Source organism: Malaclemys terrapin, chromosome 2 (genome assembly GCF_027887155.1).
Source record: "Malaclemys terrapin pileata isolate rMalTer1 chromosome 2, rMalTer1.hap1, whole genome shotgun sequence".
NCBI lineage: Eukaryota > Metazoa > Chordata > Testudines > Emydidae > Malaclemys > Malaclemys terrapin.
In genome coordinates, this window is record NC_071506.1 from 246,976,613 (window position 1) to 247,000,796 (window position 24,184).

A 24,184-nucleotide genomic window follows, 5' to 3' on the forward strand; every position below is an offset into this window, starting at 1 on the left:
AAAGGGATTCCCCTGTGGCCTGCAGGGTTGCTGGCTGGCGCCACGTCTCTAACTACCTTTTATAAACCTCTATGGTTTCTCAGGAATTTGCGCTCCTGCAACTGCTTAAAAACTGATTCTGTTGTCACTGGTTCTAATAAGAGCAGAGAAACTAAAGTAACTGGTCAGGAATTTAAGGTTGTTACTTTTGACAGATTAATAATATATTTGTTTTTATGCAGTTAGTTAACACCTTAGATGGGCTGCAGAGATTTTCGTTTACTGAAACACTTACATTACCTCCAATCATTCCTGTAGGATGGAATTCCCTGGATGCACACCATGTATTCCTGCTGATTTAACTATTTAGAGTGAAATCCTGACCTTGGATTTTTCAGGCTCTCTTTTACCTTCATTTTAGAGCTCACTTGTTTGTGTTCACCCAAGTCATCCATTCTATTGTTTCCTATTTCTCATTTTCCATTTTATCACCAGTTGAGGGAGGGTGAGTGGTAATTTAGCCGTCTTGGAGTCCATAACTACGTAATCTCACTCCTAATTTAACTGTAATACTGTATGATCTCTAGTTTTCCTCTTTCCTTGGATACATTTATGAAACTCATTATCTTTTCTGTCAGTAGCTTAAAGAGTTTTTTCTCTTCCTGGTATTTCTTTCTGGATGTACTGGTATACCCCTTTTTGTTGATTCCTATTTTTACTTCCTCTTTAATTCCTTTCTTCAAATCAGGTTTATGATTTGTCTTCTTTTCAGTCACACAGGCCTTCCCCCACCTGCCCTGCTATAGTTAATCCCTATTTGTAACACATTGGCATTATTTTCTCATGGGCCTCAGTTGGTCTTACAAACTTCCATTTTTCATAGTCAAACTTCTGGGATAACACCCTTGGAGTTCCTAATGGACCCATCTTCCCATCTCTTTCTTAATTTCCCAGCTTTGAAAGGATTCAGTCTGATCAGTAGACTGTAAGATCTTTGGGACAGGGGCCATCTTTGTATTACGTGTTTGTAAAATGATTAACACATCTCGGACTCCTAGGTGCTGTCACAACTAATAAATAGTAGTGTATGCTGAAGTGTGTAAGCAAGATGAGTACATAGCTTAAATGCCCCACATGTTTTACTATAGGTATATTCATATTTCTTTACTGAAGTTTATTATAAATTAAATAGGACTTAATATATTTTTAAAATGTATACAGTACAAATACTTGAAATACTCAAATATAATGAGCACACTCAGTTTTTTGAGATTCTTATGCACTAATCATGTATGTGTTTTACTTCCAAATTCCATACTGTATCTTGCAATTGCATCAATTCCATGCATAGACCAAAACATGAAACAAAGAAAATATTTTCACTTTATTTTTGGTGAACAGGTTCTGACTCAAGAATGTGATTTAAGGTGCATTTTTCTGTTTAAAAATGGACCAGGTCCTAAGTGTGGGAAAACATTAGGGATGTGTTTACTATAAGCCATGTGAAATGGATGCATTGGTTCAGTACTGCTATAGTTGCCCTGTTGCACTATGGGTCTGATAGCACCATGAAAGTCCATGGAAAGATTTCCCTTGTCTTAAATAGGGTTGGATCAGGCCCCTTATGATCAATTAACCTGTAACTACACACAGACATCTCACTCTTCTGCATTATTAATTATTATTATTATTATTCTGTAAGGAACTATATTCTTTCTGTGACGGTACCTCCAATAAGGCTTTATGGAAATATGCTTAGAATGCGTTTTATGCTACATATGCCATGTAACATATCTCCATAAAGGTTATGATCTACTGAATGTATTAATCCTATTTGTATCCTATTTGCCCAGGTGACTCCTAAACTCCATCTTGGAGCTGGACTTTGCATAGGAGTGGGAAAGAAAACAGTCCAATCACTGTCTTGTAAGTGTTGATATATGGCGGGCTATCTAAAGTCTCTGTATTTCTTTTTCTGAGACATGCAAATAAGTCCATTACACCATGACAGACCCTTCCCCATGACAATCAAATAAACAGGGGTACATATAATATTTATCAAAAGAATTCAAGTATTTTAGACTGCTAAAGTTTCACAATTCGCTATTTAGTTACTCATGTACTCTGGGTATATCAGTTACCTATTCAAACTAGATATTAACTAGGGAAACACAGTTTGGCCCCCCGCCCTTTTTTTTTTTAAGTGGAAATTTTAACACTGCTAAATCCCTGTTTGCAAGGGTGGAAATGATGGCTGAATTTGGAGCAGGAACTGCAATTCATTTAAAGCTTTATTCCTACCCGTTTTTACTCCACTATTATTTCCCCTAGATTCCTTTCCTGTGCGGTTTTACTTCAGAGACAGTTTGTCTGAGACTGCCCAGTAGTGCTGGATGCACCTTCACAAATACAGAAAATGGAATCTTTATTGATTTAAGCATATTCTTTCAAGACTGTGCACAAAGCCCACAAAGCACTTAAGCAGTTTCAAGTATCCATGAAGCAAGATATATTAGACTTGTAATGGGTTTTGACTTTAAACAAATTTAGAAAGGAAATGGAAGTGAATCTAATATTTATAAAGGTGATCAATTTACCCAAATATTTAACAGCAGTTTGCACATCTAACAATATTGTGAGCTAAAGAGGAATCAGAGGATGAATAGGGGATGAATAGCTCACTACTGAGATATTGTAACAATTTATGATATGTTTATTTGTTTTAGTCATTTGTTGCTGTCGCTGAAACTACAGGACTTGATATGATCCCGAACCAATCCCAGATCCAAATATCTCCAAGTTTTGGAAAAATCCGCATCAGGATTCAAAATTCTCTTTAGAGAAGACAATGGTTACATTCATGAGTCACTTTTAAATATGTGCTAGATAAATAGTTTATCTGCAGTATTACCTAACTTTCTTTATAATGAGTGTAGAAAATTTCTTGACTACTACAAATTACATACAATTGATTAGATAACTAAGATATTATTTAAGACAATTGGCAAGTTTTTGAAGTGTGGTTCTACACTGAAAAGTGACTCAGTAAAGATTACACCACCTTCCTCTTTATCTGCTCCCTGTGTTATAGTCAGTCTTATCTTCTGACTTAAGTAAAGTAACATGAACTGTGTTCATAGGTGCTAGAACTAAGGGTGTGGGGGGTACTGCAGCACCCACTGGGTTGAAGTGGTTTCCATTATATACAGGGTTTGGTTCAATGGCTCTCAGCACCCCCATTATAAAAATTGTTCCAGCGCCATGGACTGTGTTTTACTCATTTTATCACTGCAGAGCAAAAATGCTGAGACAGTGAGAACTGGAGTCTATTTTTCTTGTGCATCATCCATAAAAGTTGTCTTCCAAGTTCTAATCGCTTATCCTTATACCATCCCTTGGGAGGCAATGGAATTTTATAGGTATCAGAGGACATCATGTGGAGATAACAGGGCTGCAAATTAGTGGAGAAGATGTGAGCCTAACCTGGCCTATATACTGTTTATTACTGGGGATGCTGGGGGGAAAACAAAGGAATTAGCACTACCATCCATGGGATTATACAGCTGCAGCTCAATGGAGCTCAATAATAATGCACTAAATGGAACAGGAAATCCAGTTCACTCAATCTAGTTGCATTGATTCTGCAAGTCTAACAGGAGTAAAGCGGTAAAAATGTGTTTTTGACACTGAAATCTAGGTAGTCCAAGTACTATCTGGTAAAAGAACAGATCTGTTGGGTAAAGAGCCACCATTTTTACATAATCACTTTTCAGAGTAAAACTGCATTTTAAAGATGACTTCTACTAGGCACAGATTGTGTGGCCATGTAACAAATTTGAGTGCATTAAGACAACTTAAAATAGAGTTTCATTATGTGTACGAATGTATGAATAGCTGCTGTGTATGCACAATTGATCTGGGACATTAAAACAAATTTTTTAAAAACTCTGCAATAACTAATTCTCTTTCTGAACTGCTTTCTCAAATTTCACTTTAACTCCACATTGCTTTTGAGCTTTACATTCTCCAGCTGATGCACACTTATAGCTCTCATAGATAAGATAGCACCATTTATTCCTAAATATCAGTCTCGCGGTGCCTAACTTTGCAGCATGAATGGTCACTTTAGCAGCTTGCCATAAGCCATTCCACTTTGTATTATTAAATTACACCATTAAAAAAATAAATCATAAATACATCTATATTTGCTTGTACTCATGTAGATCGCTCTAAAGAGGAACTCCCTTTACTTCCCTTTACTTTGAGTCCACTAGCAGTAAAAACCTATTGCTGATTAACTTTGTCTTCACTGTACAATTACAGGGCAGGTACTGATCCTGTTGACAGATACATTTCTAACGCACCCATCAACACAGTATTTAGGGCTGATGATAAAACTATGGGTCAAAACAAATTCTGTTCAAAATAAGACAAACTCCTTGCCCTATCCTCGGTTTATAGTAGATTATCCAGGAGAATGTTGTAGGGTCCTTCTGCCACTCCAGGGGTGGCCAAACTTGTCTCGCAAGCCACATGCAGCTCTTTTACCATTAAAGTGTGGCTCGCGGAGCCCTCCCCCTACACCCACCCATTCTCCACCTACCATACTGGGGGGGCAGCTTGGGATCTCTGCCTTGGTGGTGTGGTAGAGACTTCTGCCCAGCGGGGAGCGGGGTCTTGGGGCTTCTGCCCTGCGGGGAGTGGGGTCTCAGGGCTTCTGCCTGCGGGGAGGGGCATCTTGGGGCTTCCGCCCTGCAGGGCGCACCTGCCAGGGCTCGGGGCTTCAGCTGAAGCCCTCCGACCTCTGGCTCCTGGCAGGTGTGTCCCGGCTCTTGAACTTCTGAAGATTGTTGTATATGGCTCGGAGGTCCAGTAAGTTTGGCGACTCCTATGCTACTCTATTAGTGCAAGAGACCAAATAAAGAAATGGATCCAGGTTTCATCCTCACCTAAGAGGAGAGTTCAACAGCCCATGGCTTTTCACAAGAATGTCCTGCCCCTGCCGTCAGATAGTAGGTCTACACTACAATGTAAGCCCAAGGTTAGTGAGATGCGAGGCAGCTGACCCATATTGGAGAACCTGGGACACTGATGGTTAGCCCTACATTAAGAATTTTCTAACCCAGACTCAAACCAGGAGCTCTGTCATCCACATCACAATAGCATGCAGACTTGAGTCAAACCAAACACTTCTCAGATACCCTAGCACCCACCTGAAATGTGGCCGCTGTAGCCCTTTGACTGTGGTGTACTGTGAGAAAACTTTACTGCCCAGTCTGCACATGACAGGAAGTTTAAACAGCCGGCCCACACAGCCTGCTAAGCAACATGGTGAAGGCCTCTTTTCAAGGATTTCTCTTGCTTGCGCTTTCACTCCTGTGTCAGGAAATGGGCAGAGCTTCCATGGGGTGTTGGACATTTCAGCAGCCTTTTCTGGACCACCACAGGCACCTGACAGAGCTTGTGATGGAGCAAGAAGAGTACCACCACCAACACCCAGGCATGGCAGACTCACGCTGGCTGATGAAATCATTACACCAGTATAGCTGTTGATGCTCCCTACATAGACTGGTGCTTCTGGTGCAGGGCCACAAGCACAGACTGGTAGGATCACATAGCCATGCAGACCAGGGATGACTAGCAGTATGTCCAGAACTTAAGCATGAAGAAAGCTACATCTCTGGAGCTTTATGAGCAGCTTGCTCTGACCCTCCAGCATAAAGACACATCCATGAGGCCACCTTTGCTGGTCCAGAAGCAGGTTGCTATAGCCATCTGGAAGTTGGCTGCCCTAGACTTCTACTGGTCCACTGCCACTAGTTTGCTGTAGGAAAGTCAACTGTGGGTAAAGTGGTTGCAGAGATTTCTGAGGCAGGTGTTTACCCCGAGGTGGCAGACAAAAGATATTCCTGAGTTAACTACTGTAGAATGGAGTTCCTTACTGCGCCGGGGCCATTGATGGGACTTATGTGCCCATAGTTTGTCCTCCTCAAGGAGCACATAAGTACCTAAACTGCAAAGCGTACTATCCCATTATTATACAGGCCCTCATAGACCAGAGGTGGTTTATGAATGTTGACGTGGGCCACAGGGGGAGAGTTCACGATGCTACGGATTTTCAATGATTGGGAGTCTACATTAGTGGACAGGCTGGGACACTATTCCCACCAAATGACAATGTCACAAATGGAATTACTTTCAACACAACTATTCAGGGGACCCTGCATACTCCCTTGGCTTATGAAACCATTCCCTGATGTCAGAGGCCCTGGCAAAAGGTTTAATTACACTCAGATGGAGAATGGTTGTTGAATGTGCTTTTGGCAGACTGAAATCCTGTTAGAGAGCTTTACAGACCCCTTTGGATGCCAGTGTCATCAATGCTGTCAGCATAACTGTGGGTTGCTGTGCTCGTCACAATCTTTGTGAAGCCACAGGTGAGAGATTTCCCTCTGAATAGACCTATGACAGCAAGAGGACGCTGAATTGGTGCCTTCAGCCAAGAAGTGCAGTTACCACGGGTGGGTGCACCTGAACAACAGCACTCTGGGATGCTTTGTGTTCTCAGACTGTGGACTTGCATGGCCCAAAGGAAGGGGGGGAAGAGTACCGCTATGAATGTGCTGGTGGGAGGGAAGGGGCTAATCAATTGGGGATCTTTAGGGTTTGGGGGGATGAGATGGGTGCTTGACTGGTGCCTCCTCCTGGTCATTCTGGGGATTAGCTTCCAGGTCAACATCCCTTCCCCCGGTTGCCCGCTGTCCCTCCACCTCTCTGTCTGCCTGCAGTCCCTCTCTTGCTCTTCGAGCTGCTGCTGTCTCCGTGACTCAGCTCTCTGGCCAGGTCACTATCTGCATTTTCCCCTTCCTGAGTACTAAAGTCCTCCTTTGGCAATCCTGGGTATTTGCTACCACATAGTGCCACTCCCTCAGGGCTGGCAGGAGATCCCAGGCCTGTCCTCTCTTCCAGACTCCGGCTCAGGCAGTGTGTAGTCAGCAGTCAAGGTGTTCCCTCCTGGATTTCACTGCCTTTCCCTGAGCTCTTTCCTGGCACACCAGGTTTGCCTGCCTCACCCTTCCCTCCTCCCAGGGAGCAACTGCAGACTATACCTGGAGTGACTACAGCCTACTTCCCAGCAGCCCCCTCTGTTGCTAATTTCCTTGTTTTGTAAATCCAGCCCAGCTTGTTGCTCGTCAGCTGGGTTCCCTCACTCAGTCAGTGAGTTACTTAGCTAACTGATTCCCCTCAGCTGTGATCTGTCAGGTTAATTAGCCCCCTTCTCAGACTGTATTAACCCTTTCAGGGCAAGTGTGGTATGAACACTCCATCACAAGGGGGCTGGACTGTCATATTCACCCAGTATATTGCATGGCAACTTATGCAATAGGGGAGCAGGGGATGATTGTATGGATTCCGTCAAGGAAGTGATGAAGTGTGGATTGCTGTACCTAAGTGCATAGAGGAATAGAGTTTGATTACTAATGCCTAATTAGTCTGCATCATGTGTTTATCTTTATTATTTTAAATACTGATTGTAAGATGAGATGCAATGAACTTTCCTGATGACATAAAAAGCTTTATTTATACCTTGTATTAAAACAGTACAACATTCACTCATTGCCAGGCAGGCCTGCTGCCATTACCACACCAAAGCACCAGTCACAACAGAACCTTTCTAAAACAAAAAGTGCATGAACAAGTGCAAAGAGTGAAACCAAGCAAACGACAAACTCCCTACCTGCAATGGCATGTCCGGTGCCCCCCACTCCCTTCTTTCCCCTTTTCCCATGCAGTTGGCCTGGGGGGGTGGATGCATCCACAGGGGAGGGGGTCAAGACGGAGGACTGCATGCGGCTAAACGTCCCTGTCCAGCCACTTATGGGGCCCGACTTCATGGGCCACGCAGCCATGGAGTTTTCCAAGCTGTTTCTGGACTGAGGATACATTGCAGGGGATTCAGGCCACAGTGTGGTAGAGGCAGCAGGGAGAAATATGACAAGATACCTGGCTCTGTAGATAAGGGGAAAGCAGTGGATATGTTATTCCTTGACTTTACCAAAGTTTTTGATACGGTCTCCCACAGTATTCTTGCCAGCAAGTTAAAGAAATATGGGCTGCATGAATGGACTATAAGGTGGATAGAAAGCTGGCTAGATCGTTGGGCTCAATGGGTAGTGATCAATGGCTCCATGTCTAGTTGGCAGCTGGTTTCAAGAGGAGTGCCCCAAGGGTCGGTCCTGGAGCTGGTTTTGTTCAATATCTTCATTAATGATCTGGAGGATGGCGTGGACTGCACCCTCAGCAAGTTTGCAGATGACACTAAACTGGGAGGAGTGGTAGATATGCTGGAGTAGGGATAGGATACAGAGGGACCTAGACAAATTAGAGGATTGGGCCAAAAGAAATCTGATGAGGTTCAACAAGGACAAGTCCAGGGTCCTGCACTTAGGACAGAAGAATCCCATGGACTGCTACAGACGAGGGACCGAATGGCTAGGCAGCAGTTCTGCAGAAAAGGACCTAGGGGTTACAGTAGACAAGAAGCTGGATATGAGTCAACAGTGTGCCCTTGTTGCCAAGAAGGCTAACGGCCTTTTGGGCTGTATAAGTAGGGGCATTGCCAGCAGATCAAGGGATGTGATCATTCCCCTCTATTCGACATTGGTGAGGCCTCATCTGGAATACTATGTCCAGTTTTGGGCCCCATACTACAAGAAGGATGTGGAAAAATTGGAAAGAGTCCAGTGGAGGGCAACAAAAATGATTAGGGGTCTGGAGCACATGACTTATGAGGAGAGGCTGAGGGAACTGGGATTGTTTAGTCTGCAGAAGAGAAGAATGAGGGGGGATTTGATACCTGCTTTCAACTACCCGAAAGGGAGTTCCAAAGAGGATGGATCTAGATTGTTCTCAGTGGTAATAGATGACAGAACAAGGAGTAATGGTTTCAAATTGCAGTGGGGGAGGTTTAGGTTGGATATTAGGAATAACTTTTTCACTAGGAGGGTGGTGAAGCACTGGATTGGATTACCTAGGGAGGTGGTGGAATCTCCTTCCTTAGAGGTTTTTAAGGTCAGGCTTGACAAAGCCCTGGCTGGGATGATTTAGTTGGGGATTGGTCCTGCTTTGAACAGGGGATTGGACTAGATCACTTCCTGAGATCCCTTCCAACCCTGATATTCTATGATTCTATGAAAAGGTAGCACATGATCAGTGAGGTCAGTGTCAGGGTTGTAATTTTTCTTAGGTTACCATTAAACAATTCACACCAGGCTCAGCCATGATTGTGAGCTGGGGTCATAAGTACCTAGAAAGATTAGATGGATACTTGTGTTAGATTTGGCATCATGTCTATTTAAAAAATATTATATATAAATACTGAACTTAGTTTTACAAAAAAGTTACATTTGTTGTAAAAACGTATCAAAATTACAATAAATCAGAAGATATTCACAGTAGCTTTTTTTTTTTAAGAATAGAACAAGCTAATATTTACAGCTAAAGATATTCTACACGTAGAACACATTATCTGAACTTTATTAAAATAACTGCCTGTCACATATTTTTTATTCTAAACGACAACTTCTAGACAGACTTGTTTTAAGATGAAGTGACAGTTTTACCTGTTTTCATTGGCAAGTACTGCAGTTCGTATTTTACAAGATAAAAATAAAATTTAAATAGGACAAGTATTGGCAACTTCCATTTTAATAGCTCCAACAGTTCAGATCTTCCATAAACAAAGGTATTCAAGATATACCAGTTGTTCAGCAGAATAAATCTATTCCAGATAGATACTTTGCATGGACATTTAAAATGTTAGTGATGATTTTTATAAAGCTGCTACAACTTTTACTAAGTCTCTCAAAGAAGGAAAGTATATTCTGAGTTAGCAGGACCTATGCCAGACAGATCTCATCAAGTTTGGGTTCAAAATCATCGGGTCAGAAGTGAGATCAGTTTAGCCACTACATGTACATTGAGACTGTTTCCCAGGAGGCGGTAGCGTTGCTTCATTGTTATCTTGTCAGGAAACCCTAAAACAAAAACAACATACAATACAAAGTTAGTCTGGTCTGTCCCTGCTCTTCTGATCTATTGGAACTTGCACAAACATTTCCTGATGCAGTTACTGAGAGCTGCAATACACATACAAGTGTCCCCCACACTGTATCTGAGCCACACCCCACTGGAATAACTCCCACTGAGCTCAATGGATTTTGGATTAAGCCTACGGGGAGCAACACAGACATTGTTAAGATTTTACAAACGGCCATGGAGCACAGCTTTCCCTGCAATCTATGCTAATTCAGCTTCACTGGCATAGCCACAGATGGTGGGGGCGGGAGGCGGGGAGCAGTCTAGTAGTAGAGCCCCCAGAGATGGCCATTCTGGCTGGAAGGGGGATGTGGTCATAGCAGCCAGAATGTGCTGATTCAGAAAGTTTCCAAGTTTCCTTGCTGGGGAGAGGCTGAGCCAAGGGAGGGATGCCCAGGAGGAGGTGGCTAGGAGGAGTTGTTCCAGCTTTCTCTGCCAGTTATTAAGTCCCTGAATGCAAACTATTGTAGTAAAAAGCATCTCCTGCCAGCTCCAGCCATTCTGCCCAGCTCCCTGGCACCTAGACTTGAGTAGCCATTCCCATCCAAAGGCTCATTTGTGCCTGAATTCCTCCCCCGGGATCCCCAGCCACATTCCCCATGCAATCCATTGTGTTAGACTCAGGATTTACACAGGCTTAAAATGAAAATATAGACACCTATAAGCCAGCTAGACCAGTAATGGCTCTTGGGCTTCCTTTAGCTTGGACTGGACAGACCACACTGGACACGTTTTCTCAGACCCTGCTCCCTCATCTGCCTGGATAAATTATCTCGGACTTCGTACTTCCTTGGCCTAAGTCTAGCTAACATCACCAAGAGAGCGAGTTAGTGCCTAATATAGTTTGCGAGGCTCGCTGCACAATTTTGGACCTTGTTTCACATAATTTAGGTCACGTTTGCTTTTTAAGGATGCTGCTCTGCTGGTGACACACGCTGGCAGAGAATGCAGACTCTACTTGCCTTCTGTTTGTTTTTCCACAAAACATTAAGGGCCTGATTTTCATTACACCATGGCCCCTTTACGCTGCACTGGCAGAGCTGTAACATCGTAGATGAGAATTAGGCCCCAAGTATTGGCTTGTTTTGGGTCATTCTCCTACCTCTCTCTCTATCATTCTGTATCGACAAGAGGAGAGAAGAGGAAAGAGAAAAGCATGATGTCATCCTTCTGAAAGCAAGTCACAGGTGCCAGAAAGAAGGGGGCAGTTTTGATAATGTTGCTGTGTTAACCTTATGGGACCTATAATATTGACTGCAATAAAACAATTAGTCTTTTATTGTTCCATATTGTAAATTACTTTTTTCCCCAACAGTTGAACGCTAAAAGCACCAAGAAATCTATTTTTAAAGCCAAAAGAGAACATGAATTATGATAATGGACGGCTTTCTGCATCTCACGTGTTGGAAACAAAAAAAACAAAACAACGCCCGTCCCACCCCCCCAAATTAGAAGGAAAAAAAACTAAGTCAAATGACTGCCTCTCTTCACTGGCTTTTAATAATACAGCAACTTTTCATTCCAAACTCATTGTTTTTCCCAGTTTACATTAACAAGCCTATTTGGCTATACAACACATAGGTTTGTTCTTAAACTGGGAAAACCTGATAAAAGTTTAGAGAAGTGGTCACCAAATAATAATCCATCATAAAAGTCATATTATAGTAACACACACAAAAAGTGAAGCATTCTTCTTCAAAATGCCAGCTTAGCAATTCTGGTTGTAGTTCTGAAGACTAGACGAGAGACAGGGGAAATTCAGAGGCACGTACCAAATTCTGGAGAGAATCCATGGAGATTTGCTATTTCTCTAGGAGTAAAATATCGCAGTTTTAGTGTTGACAATTTCATAAGCTTCTCTTCTTCTGATAGCATCTCAATGGATTTAAACACTGATTCTAGCTGTGGGGAAAGTACAAAACAACAGATATGGATGATGGACAATGACTACATAAAATTACAGCAAATCTTCATGAAATAATTTAAGGTGATTGCATTGCTGAAGACAACAGTATGGCTGTGCATTCTGTTTGAAAGTATAGTTTGTGCTATACTTTTGCACTCAAATGTCTCACCAATTACAGTTTACAAGGAAAACCATCATGCTGTCAAGAACAGGTAATCATTTTTTCTTAAGTCAGAGGCTATACAAATATGCAGATATGCAACCACAGGATAATACCCTGCAGTCGAATACTGGAGAAGAGAGATGACTCAATAAGCAGGAACTAACATCCTGTACTAAAATTATGCTATGTATACTTTGTTAAACATGACAGCTTTGATATTCCTCTATCTTCCAACACTGTATTCCTTGTACACCCAAAAATGCTACAGTATTTAAATCCTGGCCAAGGATTAAAAAGTGAAGTTTTTCCATATATGTATAACTGTTTTCACAAAACCTAATTTTTGTTCTGTGATGTTTCATCAAAAAAGCCTGCCATTTCATGTTTTTACTTTTCCTGTGCTAAAATGTCACTTTTTGATGAACTTCACATTAAAAGTGGACTATTTCAAAATATTGTGTGTTTCAATGCAAAATAGAATACTTTTGAAATTTAAAAAAAAAAATAAATAAAAAAAAATGGAGTTTTAATTGTTTGACATTTTTGCTGTAGAACAGGGTCATCTGTGTGCAAAAACTGGCCCATAAATGGCCCTAGAGGCAAAAATCTGTTGTACTGTAAACTATCCACAGACCCAGCCCATATCAAGGTTTTCAGGTTTCATTGTGAATATTCTGCATAGCAATAGGCATGATAGAATAGTAGCATACCCACATTCTTCCCACATAACCATGTATTTAATATACTCCATCTGGGTACTCATAGTAAATTAATTGGAAATACCTGAAGATCTGGAGAGATAGTTGGTCTGTGCTGTAAGATTTAGTCCTGAAGACATTTTTGGTTATAATAAATCCAGAACAGTTAAGCCAAAGTAGTAAGACAAAAAATTAACAATAAATCATTCTGATATGATTCACAATGCATCCTGTACCTGCACATCCTCTGCTGTCTGCAGCACTGAGCCTGTTCCTTCTACATAGTGACCATACCTTAAAAACAACAAAAAAATTATACATGAAAAGTTATATTAGGCTTTACAATATTGATGAGTGTAGAAAAGCATGGAGGTTAATTTGCTGGCACTAACAAATAGTCTTCTGGAAAGGTTACACAAAGGCCTTCTTATTAACACAACTAACCCTGGGACTACAAAACCAGCCTCTGAAAATAATCTTTGGTGATTGTTACTATGGATAAATCTCCTGAGAATAATCTATAGAACAACCAGTCAAGGATTTCAGGCATAATGTCTTCAGAAACGGCCACCTAAGTATCATGCACAAATTATGCATTTGTAAGTGCAAATGGGCTTTTGGGTACACAACTCAGGCACCTCTCCAATTTAGCATCCATTTGCATGCAAAATGAAGATGGCCACTTTAGAAAATTTGGCTCTTCATACTCAAAAAGGAGGACAGGACCATTAGCGAGAGCCTAACATTTTCATTTTCACTCATGAAGAACAGAGAAATTCAGTCAGATTTTAGCATTAGTTGAACATATTTTTACTTGCTTTTTTGTTTACATCAGTCAAAAAATATCCAGCATATAATAGTAAGAGTTGACATTATAAGCTATATTTTGGCTCTTTTGGAGCGTTTGTGGTTTATACTGTAAATACATGTTTACTCAACAGTCTCTCACAGACTATCATTTAAATGTAATTATAGGGTTGCCAGACTGTCAGAGACATACACTGCTTGCATGATAACTATTGTGCAAGAAAGTCCTGAATAGACAGGGATTTAGAAAGCAAAATAAAGGGGCTTTGCGCAATGAATATCTAAGGAACAGCCACCCATCTGCATCACGCCTCTGGATGCACTTATTCCTCACAACTACTAGCCATGCCCTCACCTTATGCTACTCCCCTCTTCGCTCCTCACCACTATATAGACTGCTGTTACGGAGTCCTCTGAACAGCTTCTTGGGAGCTTAACTCACCCCTTCCAGATGCACCGAGACACTATGGTGGCTACCTTTTGTTTTGGGCTTTACATACCCTACAAAGGGAAAAAACGGTGGGAAAAGTCCTCCCCGAACCCCCACAGGTGCAATAATCTTGTTAGGGCTCAATCCTGCATGAAGCTGAGCACTCCTGCACTGATCCAGCAAAGTACTTCTGCATATGAGTAGCTCTACTGAAGTCAACAGGACTACTCATGTGATTAAAAGTAAGCTTGTATGTAAATGCTGTGCTGGATCAGGGCCCCAAAAAACAGTTATGGATTATGATAAGTAATTAAACCAGCTTCTAAATACATGGTCTTTAATTGATTATTTTTTAAAAAATATTTAACAAATATTTGTTTTAACAAGATAATCCATATGAGAGGAATTCTAATGTATTATATACACACAAAGTACCTGCATTTATAAATAATAATAATAAAAAAACTTCTGGGGAAAAACAACTAAAATAATTGCAAGTAGCTCCTAAACTGGTACTTCAAATCCCTATTTTGGCAGATGATCTTTTTCATACATCCATATTATTATAAAAAATACGCTACTCTAAATGATTTATGCTGAAGGAATTGTGGACAATATAGTAGTATGATATATACTATGTATGGTGGAACCGCCCAAAAATTACAAGATTTTGGTTTCTGTAGAGAGATAATGTAATATAATTCTAAGTGACTACTCTGAAAGATCACCTGCTCTTACAACTGAATAATAGTTTTAATAAATTTGGGCAGAATTACATCTTTTTTTATTAGCTGTTCATATTTCTTTTTATTGTTGCTGACTAGAGATAAATCAACAACCCTAACCTAGACTAAGTACTTAATGAAATTTGGGAAGTTTTGGCATAGGAAAAAAAAGCACATTAGTACTTGGGTAGTTGGTTACTTTTCAGTACTTATATGGAAAGCAGACGCTGGATTAGAAAACCATGTTCTAACTTTTTACTTTACTGAAGTTTGATTATTTTGTTTTTCTTCTCTTTATGTACGTAAGCTACTTAAAATGTCTTAGTTTGACTCAGGCAACTTATTCTTTGTCTGGGTATAGTGTATTCCCTTGTGACTAATAAAAAGTCAGTTTCCTCTAACAGTATGTAGGACTTTCAGTAACTTGCTTTACATGAGTTTTCAGGTCATGATTCCCTTGGCAATAGCATATCCTTGTCAAGACTATATGGATTTATAAAGAGTGGGTTTAACTTGCTCGGTCATTCAAAATGTCCCATACCTCCCTCTCCTTGTCTGCATCACAGCCTACACTGCTGTGAAATGCTGTGCACTTGCACTCTCAGTCAACATGTTCTTCCCCCATCCGCAATCCAGTTCAACAGCAAGCGGTATTAGAGTGCTCTGGTTATTCCCAAAACCAGTTGTTCCACAACTACATTAAAGAACTTCAGCAAGCCAGACACTGTTCCTATTTTGGGCCTTTCTGTAATATAAAAGTATATTTTAAAACCAAAACATAATGAGCCAAATTTATCCTTGTTGCTACTGCAGTGAAATGTCTGGAGTTACACCAGGAATCCATTTGGCCCAGGGTTTTTAACTAAATGTGCTAGTTATGGGCCCAGTCTGGTGAGATTCTGAGTGTCTCCAGTATTCCCCTCAACTTGTATTGGTGCTGATGTCAATCAGAGCTGGAAGAAAAATGATCTTCCTATCCCATAAAAATTTTCAAGGTTTCAAAAAAGTTTCCTGTCCTGAATGAAAAAGAGTCAATCTTAAAAAATATTCACAAACTGAAAGTCTAAGGGGAAAAAAGTGGTTTGGGTGAACTGAAACATTTTGTTTTGATAATTTCAAAACATTTCATTTTGATTTATAGAGTAAAAACATTTTTACAATAAAAAAATGGTTAGTTTATGAAACATTGTGTTGAACTAGAGAACCAGACATGTTTACTTTAGAAGTCAAAATATTTTTGACAATTTCAAAACTTCTTAAAAATATCTGAGTCGCTAAATTACTTAAAACTGACCCCTTTCCTGTGAAAAGTTTTAGTTTCAATGAATCAGTGTTTTCTGACCAAAAAAACCCAACAACTTTTCATCAAAAAATTCCCAACTAGCTCTAATGTCAATGGGAATTGAACACTCGGCACTTTGCAAGATCATGCCTTAGAAATGCAGAGTACAAATTAGGAAGCTACTAGATCAGTGAACAACAGATATTTAACTGAATGAGCTTTCATTTGTGCATTTCTTCATTAAAAATGTAACTAACTGTTGTAAATAAAGAATTTATGGCCAGATCCCTAGGTAGTGTGAATAGACATAACTCCATTGCCTTCAGTGGAGCCACTTGCACCAGCTGAGGATTTCGCCCCACTACTTACAACATCAATTAAATGTACATTAGTGACAGTTTTAATGAGGAAAGGAGCGGTTACTGAAGTTCCAAAGCATTATGTGTAAGTAATATAAAGAAATTAATTAGGGCATTAGTTTTCCATCAGTCCACTGAAAGAATGTTTCTGCCAGGGGTAATTAAGCTTCTCTGAAGGTCACCAAACAAATGTCATTGTCTTTGTGAGTGCTTTTGTGCGCGGGCCACACAATGTTCTGCCAGAGCGATTCTCATGCTCATATTCTGTTGAATCAGGAAGCATGCAATAAAAGAGAAATGTGTTATAGTAATGTCTTGCTTTTTGATGGAACGCTGCTTTTGGTTTTTAAGATGACTGCAAAGAAACATTTTGTTTTAAGATGATTGCAAAGTTTGCGTTTAATATGTCTGGATAAGGTCCCACAGCGGATTCTCCTGGAAACTTACCCTTTTGTGAAGCATGTGGATCTCCTGCAGCTGGGTGTCACAATGTCTAACAGAAAAGCATAGCGCAGTAAGGCCTTTGGTGGCAAGAAGTACTGACTCGTTTCTTCTCCATCCTCTTCAAGGAAGTCTTTTAGCATTTGAATAGAGAGATCACTGTCCTGGTTCCACTTTTTTTCCATTTCTTTTGCTGTTTCTAGTTTAAAAACGAACGCTTCCTTCTGCGAACACTGTCCATTGCCACAATCAGAACCAGAATTTGGATCAATGTATTCCTCTTTGGGTGGCATGAAGGAGCTCTCTTTTTCCAAGCCTGCAGCAACTCTGTGCTTCACTGAAGCTTTTGGCTCCTGGTCTGGGAAATTTTCCAATATCTACCATGGAACAAAATATGCAAATGATTAAGGTACTGTACTTAGTACTGTAATAGTCAACTGCCGAGAAAAGTCCATGTAGCAATGTTTGGGAAGTCATACAGAGCTGTCCAGTACAAAATAAAACTTGATTCTTCCTTTTTGTCTATCAAGGTTTTGAAAGGATTCTGGCATTAGGAAGTGCTAACTTGGACATGCTTTATAGATGTATGCAGCCAGTTTAAGGAATATTGATCTTGCCATTTCACTTCCATAAACGGGAAGAAAGGGTTGTGCAAAACTATCATAAAGAAAGCTAGGACCAGGTGAAAGTTGCTTGGTTAGGGGCTTGGCTAGTAACCTGAGACTCAGACCAGATTTGCTGAAATGTTCGTGAACCTCTGGTGAGTTTCACACCTCCTCCCACACATGCCTATGTCCGTCTCAATAGGCTTGGAATTCACCATTACCTTTCAATGTCTTCTGGGCACTGGCTAGCAGTTCATCTTCTTCACTCTTCTGGGGAACTCTGGGGCTTTGTTGGCCACTCCCTCCTCTATGGAGATCTTCAAGGGTCACTGGTGGTCCCCCATTTTCTATCTCTAAGGCTCCTAGTGGGCACTGCTGCACCCTCCACCCTTCCAAGAAAAGGTTCCGGTGGGCAGGCAGGGTAGTGCCAGAGTGCCCAGCATGTCGGTCTCTTCAAAATTGTTCTTAAGAACTACTTTAAGCTATCTAACCCAGGGAGCCATTTCAGTCCCCAACGAGGCCAGAATCAGGGGGAAAAAAAGCTGGCTTACAGCCATTTTACTTACACACACACACACGCACACTCTGCAGCTCAGCATAAGCTTTGCACAGATGAAGATCTAGCCCTCAGTCTCCTTGAAACAAAGAGTAGTCAAGGAATAGCAATGAATCTCACCTGACCAGGAGCTTGAAAGGAAAATAACTCTGACTGAAGCTTTGCAATCAGAAAATATCGCAGCCTGGAATTGGGAATGCCAAGCTGTAAGCAAAACCCCATAAAACAATCAGACCACATGGTACAGAGAATCAAAGCAATCCGCACTGTCACAAAAAGATCAAGTTACCACTTTTTGTATTGATACAATATTTAGCACTTAAAATGTTAACCACTTTTGAAGTGGTTAACATTAACCAACCTTACCCTAGACTAAGGCTATTTTCAACTGGCATAAAATAGCGTTTTAAAATGTGCCCATGAAGAAATCTCTGCATCATTAGTTTGTAGTTAAGGACCTGCAGTACAGGCAATTTTCATGCACTGTACAACTCAGATCTTTCCATCCATTTGCAGTATGGTGAGTGCCCTCACTTCCCACAGATTTATTGTGACTCTGATCACACCTTCCCTACCTATTTTTTCTCAAGCAAGAGAAATACATAATTTTTCTCAGGTTTCTGACTGTTGTCTGCAAATCAATAGAAAAGTTAAACAAACGTTTTATGTAAAGTGGGAAGTCAGAGAGAAACTGAAATGTCTTTAACTACAATTTTTAGGGCAAACATCATGACCATTATCTGTCACAATGAAGAACCAAGAGGAGAGGTTCAATCACATGAACAAGGAAATTAGATAAGACATGTCACAATGAATGATGACCCTGTATCTCAAAGATACAGAGATTTACATGTAACACAGTAATGGCCTGATCCTGTACGTCTTGGACAAGCAAAACTTACTGATTTAAACAGTATCCATTGGTCAATCAAGCAGTGATAAGCAGAATGAATATGTAAATATCCTGACCTAACTCAAAGCTAAGTCAGATGGCACCACCAGTCCATAGGAATGTCCACAAAATTGGACATCACCCTTTCTTCCAATATGTGAAATTCTTTCCAAATATCCCATTTACTCTTCAGTACAGTTGGATGAGTTATAATAATCTTACTACTCACACATGTTGGAGACAAGAGAAATTCTTGGTATTTAAATCCACACTTCTTTAGTGTTTCTACAAGTTTGTCTCTAATAATGAAAAAAAATAAAGCCAATTACTTCTCACATGCAATTAGACACAGAGTGCAATATACTATCTGTTCACATCTTTTCTTTTCTTAAATAAAGATCCATCAAAGGCAATACTGTATTCACTAGGACAGTCAGCACACACACTAGAATACTCAAACATAGCTTTGTAGACATCCAACTATGGTCATACATTTACATTTCAGGAGAGAACACAAAGTATAGCGTTGCACTAGCCGAGAAGGAGCAATTACAAAAGACTTTCATGGAAATACCACAACTACTTTGGAGCAAACATTCTCCAAAAAAAGTATCCGGTCTTTCAAAAGTACTTCCAACATGTTGTTCAGTCGGTAGGAGACACTTTCTCATTAGATGTGGATTACACAATTATTTACAAGCACTGCATTAGAAGTAGGCTATTAAAACTCCTACTTAACTATTCTTGAGTTGATACCTCAGTATCTGCCTATGTTTATGACTGAGCTTATGTATTGAAGTACTACCCCAGTGCAATAAAGGAAAGACTGTTTGAAGTAGGGGATTCACAACAATTGGTTGCTTAGCAGAGGGGATTTCTAATAAAAGTGTACTCCATATATTTTGAGGAGACTATTAAAATGGAAGGTTGCTTTCTAAGGATAGTGTCTGATATAGGATATACTATATTCTGCAGCCTAATAGCAGGCTGGAGCCGCACTGAAAGAAAGGATTATGATCTAAATCCTGGCCTGGCAGGGGCCACAAGGGAAAAGAGGAATGTTGTCTGGTGTGTTTTCTGACATACAGATCATTGCATTTACAGGACAGGATCCCACAAGGTAGGCCAGGGACATGCATGGGCCCAGTTCACAGCTCTTGCATGCAGAAGCAGTGCAGAAGCAGCCAACAGGGAGCTGGAAATGCCCCCTAACTGACAACCAGTGTTCATGAAGGGATTTGGTGATGTGCAGGCTGGCACATAAAGCAGCTTCCTCTCTCTCCTATTGCTTTTATCTATGGAAAGATCCTGCTCTATTGTTTGCATGGGGGAAGGAGGGATTAGGCAAAAGAGGATCCCTACAGCCTCTCCCCTACCTGGCACAGCAGGGGGTAAGATTTAGTTTTCCATTTTGGGGTTAAACCCCAGTCTCTACCTCCCAATTACTAAGGCTACGGCTACATTAGAAACCCTACAGCGGTGCAGCTGCGCTGCTGTCAGCTCTCTGTGTAGTCACTCTATGCCAGGGATTCTTAAACTGTGGGTCAGGACCCCTCAGGAGGTCACAAGGTTCTTACATGGGGAGTTGTGAGCTGTCAGCCTCCACCTGAAACCCCGCTTCACCTCCAGCATTTATAATATATTTAAAAGTGTTTTTAACTTATGGGGGGGTGGAGGGGGGTCACACTCAGAGGCTTGCTGTGTGAAAGGGGTCACCAGTACAAAAAAGTTTGAGAATCACTGCTCTATGCTGACAGGAGAGAGCTCTCCCATGGGCTTAATTACTCAAGCCCCCACGAGTGGTGGTAGCTACGTCAGCAGGAGAACCTCTCCCGCTGACACAGTGCTGTCCGCACCGGCACTTAATTTGGCTAAGTTATGTTGCTCAGGAGGGTGGCTAAGTGACATACCTTATGTCAACTTAAGCTGTAGTGTAGCCGTAGCCTAAACTTCAAAATGAAAGGCGGATGAAGATTTCCAAAACTTCTCCAGGTTAGCAGCCTACTAATTGCCTGCGCAGTTTGCTGATGAGGTCATACCAAATTCTCAGTGCCAGCAGTCAGGCAAGCAGAGTATGAATACGAGGCTTTCGGCTAGCCCTTGCCCCTCTACTATAACCACTGGAAAGGAACCCCAGTAAAACCTGTGAGACCTACACCCACACCCTGTGTTGTACGATAATATTGTTCTTTGAAAATACAGCTCTCTCCTGAATGAAGAAAGATGACAAAACAGGCAATGAAGATTCACGTCAACTTCTACCAGCTAGCAACATATTTTAAAATTATTTTGTTGGGTTGGAGAAATCAATAACTTGTCAATAAAGTTCCCCAAGCCCTAAAAATTTCATTGTAAGATTAAAATACTATTTTTAATCTGAAACTGATAAATGCACCATTTCACTCCACTCCTCTTTTAATTTAACTTCCAAAAAAATAAATTACGTGCCCCTCCCCTTAACCTAATGCTGTTCCTAATTAAAAATGATCATACCATACCTGGCAGAAGACGTTTCAAATCCTTTCACATTTTCTAAAAGTATATATTTTGGTAGCCTCTGGAGCCTACAAGAAAAGTCGATGGAGTTTAGTAAGATGTAAACCATATTACATCAACAGCACAGACTCGTTTAGCAATAAGAAAGATTTAGTTGATTAACTTTAGTCAGCTAAACAAAAATGGTCTGACTTTCAGAGGTGCTGAGCACACGTAATTCTCAATGAAGATAATAAGAATTGCAGAGCCTCTGTGCTTCTGAAAATCAGGCCATTTTTGCTTAGGTGCTAGATAAGGATTTAGGTGCCTACCATTGAAAACGCTGACCTTTATTCATTTACCAAAGCATCATTCTCATTCATAAGGTTATAAGTTAGTGGTCTGTATAGTACATGATGAGAAGAAAACAAACAAACAAACCCCACCACTCATCCAGTATGTGGAAAACTTGTAACAAAATGGGCCTGATCCTGCTTCCATTCAAGTGAGTGTCAAAACTCCAGGTAATTTTAGTGAAAGCAGGATTAGACCCAGTGCTTCGTTTTAGTAGACACTATGTTTTCAGAGAGTTTCGCTTTCTGACATTTTCTGTTGCGTCTAGTTAGCTTTTGTGGAAATTTACTTTAAATATGGTGTCAGTGGGGCTAGTCTGAAGCCCGGTGGCATCAATGCCATTCAGGTGCTCAGAGTCTGGAACCAAGCTCATTGCATAGGCAGCAGGCTTAGTCTCTGGAGGAGGGAGCTCCTCATTTTGTTCTGGAGCATTCTTCTTTGGCTGATTGTGAGTCACAAATATGAGCTTCACAGAGCTTCTGTAGTAATATGGATTGTTCCAAACATGATCAGGAAGGGTAAAAAGGGAGCCTCAACACACAAAACATCTGCATCAAGATATACTCCTAAACTCTGATAGCAAATACAATAATGATAGAGGAGGTGTGACATTTTCTTCAGGTACCCAGGACTCGAGTCACCTTGTTACCCTCCTGCCTCAGCAAGAAAGCAACTTGCTGGTGCTTAACTGGATGTCAGCACCCCGAAACCACCAGTCTGGTAGCCACCGAAGAATCTTCTCTCAGCTCTTACTTTGCCTTGCAGGTTAACAAAAGGTGCGCCCCATCCAACAAGCCCCTCTGACAGCATCCCCCTGTAGTATCCAGCCCATCACTGGTCGCTCATAGAAATGATCAGGTTTGCGATCCCCAAGGGAACAGAATGCACCAGCTTGACTGGTATAACTTAGGATCAGGTCTTATAAAACCCGAGCACTGAGATACAGTTATAGTAAAAATACTTAAATTTTTCATCAGAGATAAAGATTTAAGAGATAGAGGAAGAATAATGGAAACAGAAATGGTTACATATAAAACAAAAAGTATAACCCCTTTCTTAGAGTCTAAACTTTAAGAGGCTAAAACACTTATCTAAAGTTGCTTCAGGTGAGAAACCTTCTCCCAGGATCTCCAGCCAACTTAACTGGGCTCCACCCTTCATGAATGCAAAAGGAGCTGAAACATCTACACTGCAATTTGTATAGCCCCTCAGCCTGAGCCAGCTAACTCGGGCTGACTGGCTATGAGTCTTGTATTGCAGTGTAGACATGCCCTCTGTGTCCAGACTCCACATCCACTAGCTGAAGACTCCAGGGCCTCCTTGGATCCAGAATTTCTCCAAGTTCTCTCTTTCCATGCCTTCATGTGTTAGCCGCCGCCATCCCCACCCCAAATCGCCTCCAGCCCCACTTCACCTGTATTCCTCTATAAAAGATTGGAAAAAAGGTAAAAACAGAAAAGGAAGTTGCAATTACTTTATAATACTGTTCATGAAATTTGTGCATATTACAATTAAGGATACAAAACAGTAACTCCTACACTTTACTCACTCAAAACTTTACTGAACATTTTCCCATTTGGTCTGGAATTTTTCGTGTCTGGTCTCTGGCAAAGATGTCACTTCAAAAAACACATGCACACTATCTCAGCAAAACACGATCCCCCAGAGCTGGAGAACTCTGCTGCAACGGCTACCCAGCCTTTTTATGATCTGTCTGCAGTAATTCCAGCTTCACTTTGACAATCTGCCCAAGGGAGATTAGCAGCATCTCCTGGGACACACAGATAAATTCTCCCAGCCAAGCCCAACTTCTTTGCCCTGTCATGATAAGGGTCACATGTGCCACAGTCTTATGTCTTGTATCTGAGAAAAATAAAGTTTCTATCTTCTTCGTCTAACCACGCAGCAATCAGAATGCCCCATTTCCACTTTGAAAGCAAAAAACTGTCTCTGAAGAAGAGCTGCCCCCCTTCTTGTGTCTCAGTTTCCCCACCTGTAAAATAGGGATAATGATACTGACATTCCCTTCTGAAATGTGTTGCGATCTATGGATGAGCTTAGAAGGAGTCTAATAAACTATTAACTCACAGACCTATTTTTTAAAACAAATTCAACACAGAGGAAGGATGCAATTAAGGCACAGGACTGGGCTTCAAGAGATGTGGGTTAGGATCCTGGCTCAGCCACTCGTTTTCTTTGTGACTTTGGGCAAGTCCCTTAATCTCCCAGTTCTTCAGTTCCTTATTCATAAAAATGGGGGAAATAATCAAACTTCCTTTTACTTGTTATCTGTCTGCCTTAGCTATTTTGATCATAAGATCTTTGGGGCAGAAACTCTCTTACTATGTCTCTACAGTACTTACCCCACTCTCATGTAGGGCCTTTCATTTCTACTGTACTACAACAGTAATAAA

The 24,184-nt window shown here is 41.0% G+C and overlaps 1 protein-coding gene across 3 annotated transcripts in view; it reads right to left on the reverse strand.

Annotated features, from left to right (window-relative positions):
• Window positions 1-9,669: 9,669 nt before the first annotated feature.
• The window catches only part of TRDMT1 (tRNA aspartic acid methyltransferase 1), a 39,553-nt gene continuing 25,038 nt past the window's right edge, over window positions 9,670-24,184 (reverse strand). The window contains exons 5-11 of one of the 3 annotated variants that reach the window (XM_054020598.1): window positions 21,440-21,505; window positions 19,171-19,240; window positions 18,170-18,253; window positions 16,895-17,265; window positions 13,081-13,138; window positions 11,850-11,979; window positions 9,670-10,016 (exon numbers count right to left, since the gene is read on the reverse strand). In XM_054020598.1, the coding sequence (XP_053876573.1) occupies window positions 9,916-10,016; window positions 11,850-11,979; window positions 13,081-13,138; window positions 16,895-17,265; window positions 18,170-18,253; window positions 19,171-19,240; window positions 21,440-21,505 (880 nt within the window). In that variant the 3' untranslated portion in view covers window positions 9,670-9,915. Of the gene's footprint in view, window positions 10,017-11,043; window positions 11,196-11,849; window positions 11,980-13,080; window positions 13,139-16,894; window positions 17,266-18,169; window positions 18,254-19,170; window positions 19,241-21,439; window positions 21,506-24,184 lie in introns of those variants that run through there. The other 2 variants (XM_054020601.1, XM_054020599.1) reach the window with 2 other exon arrangements.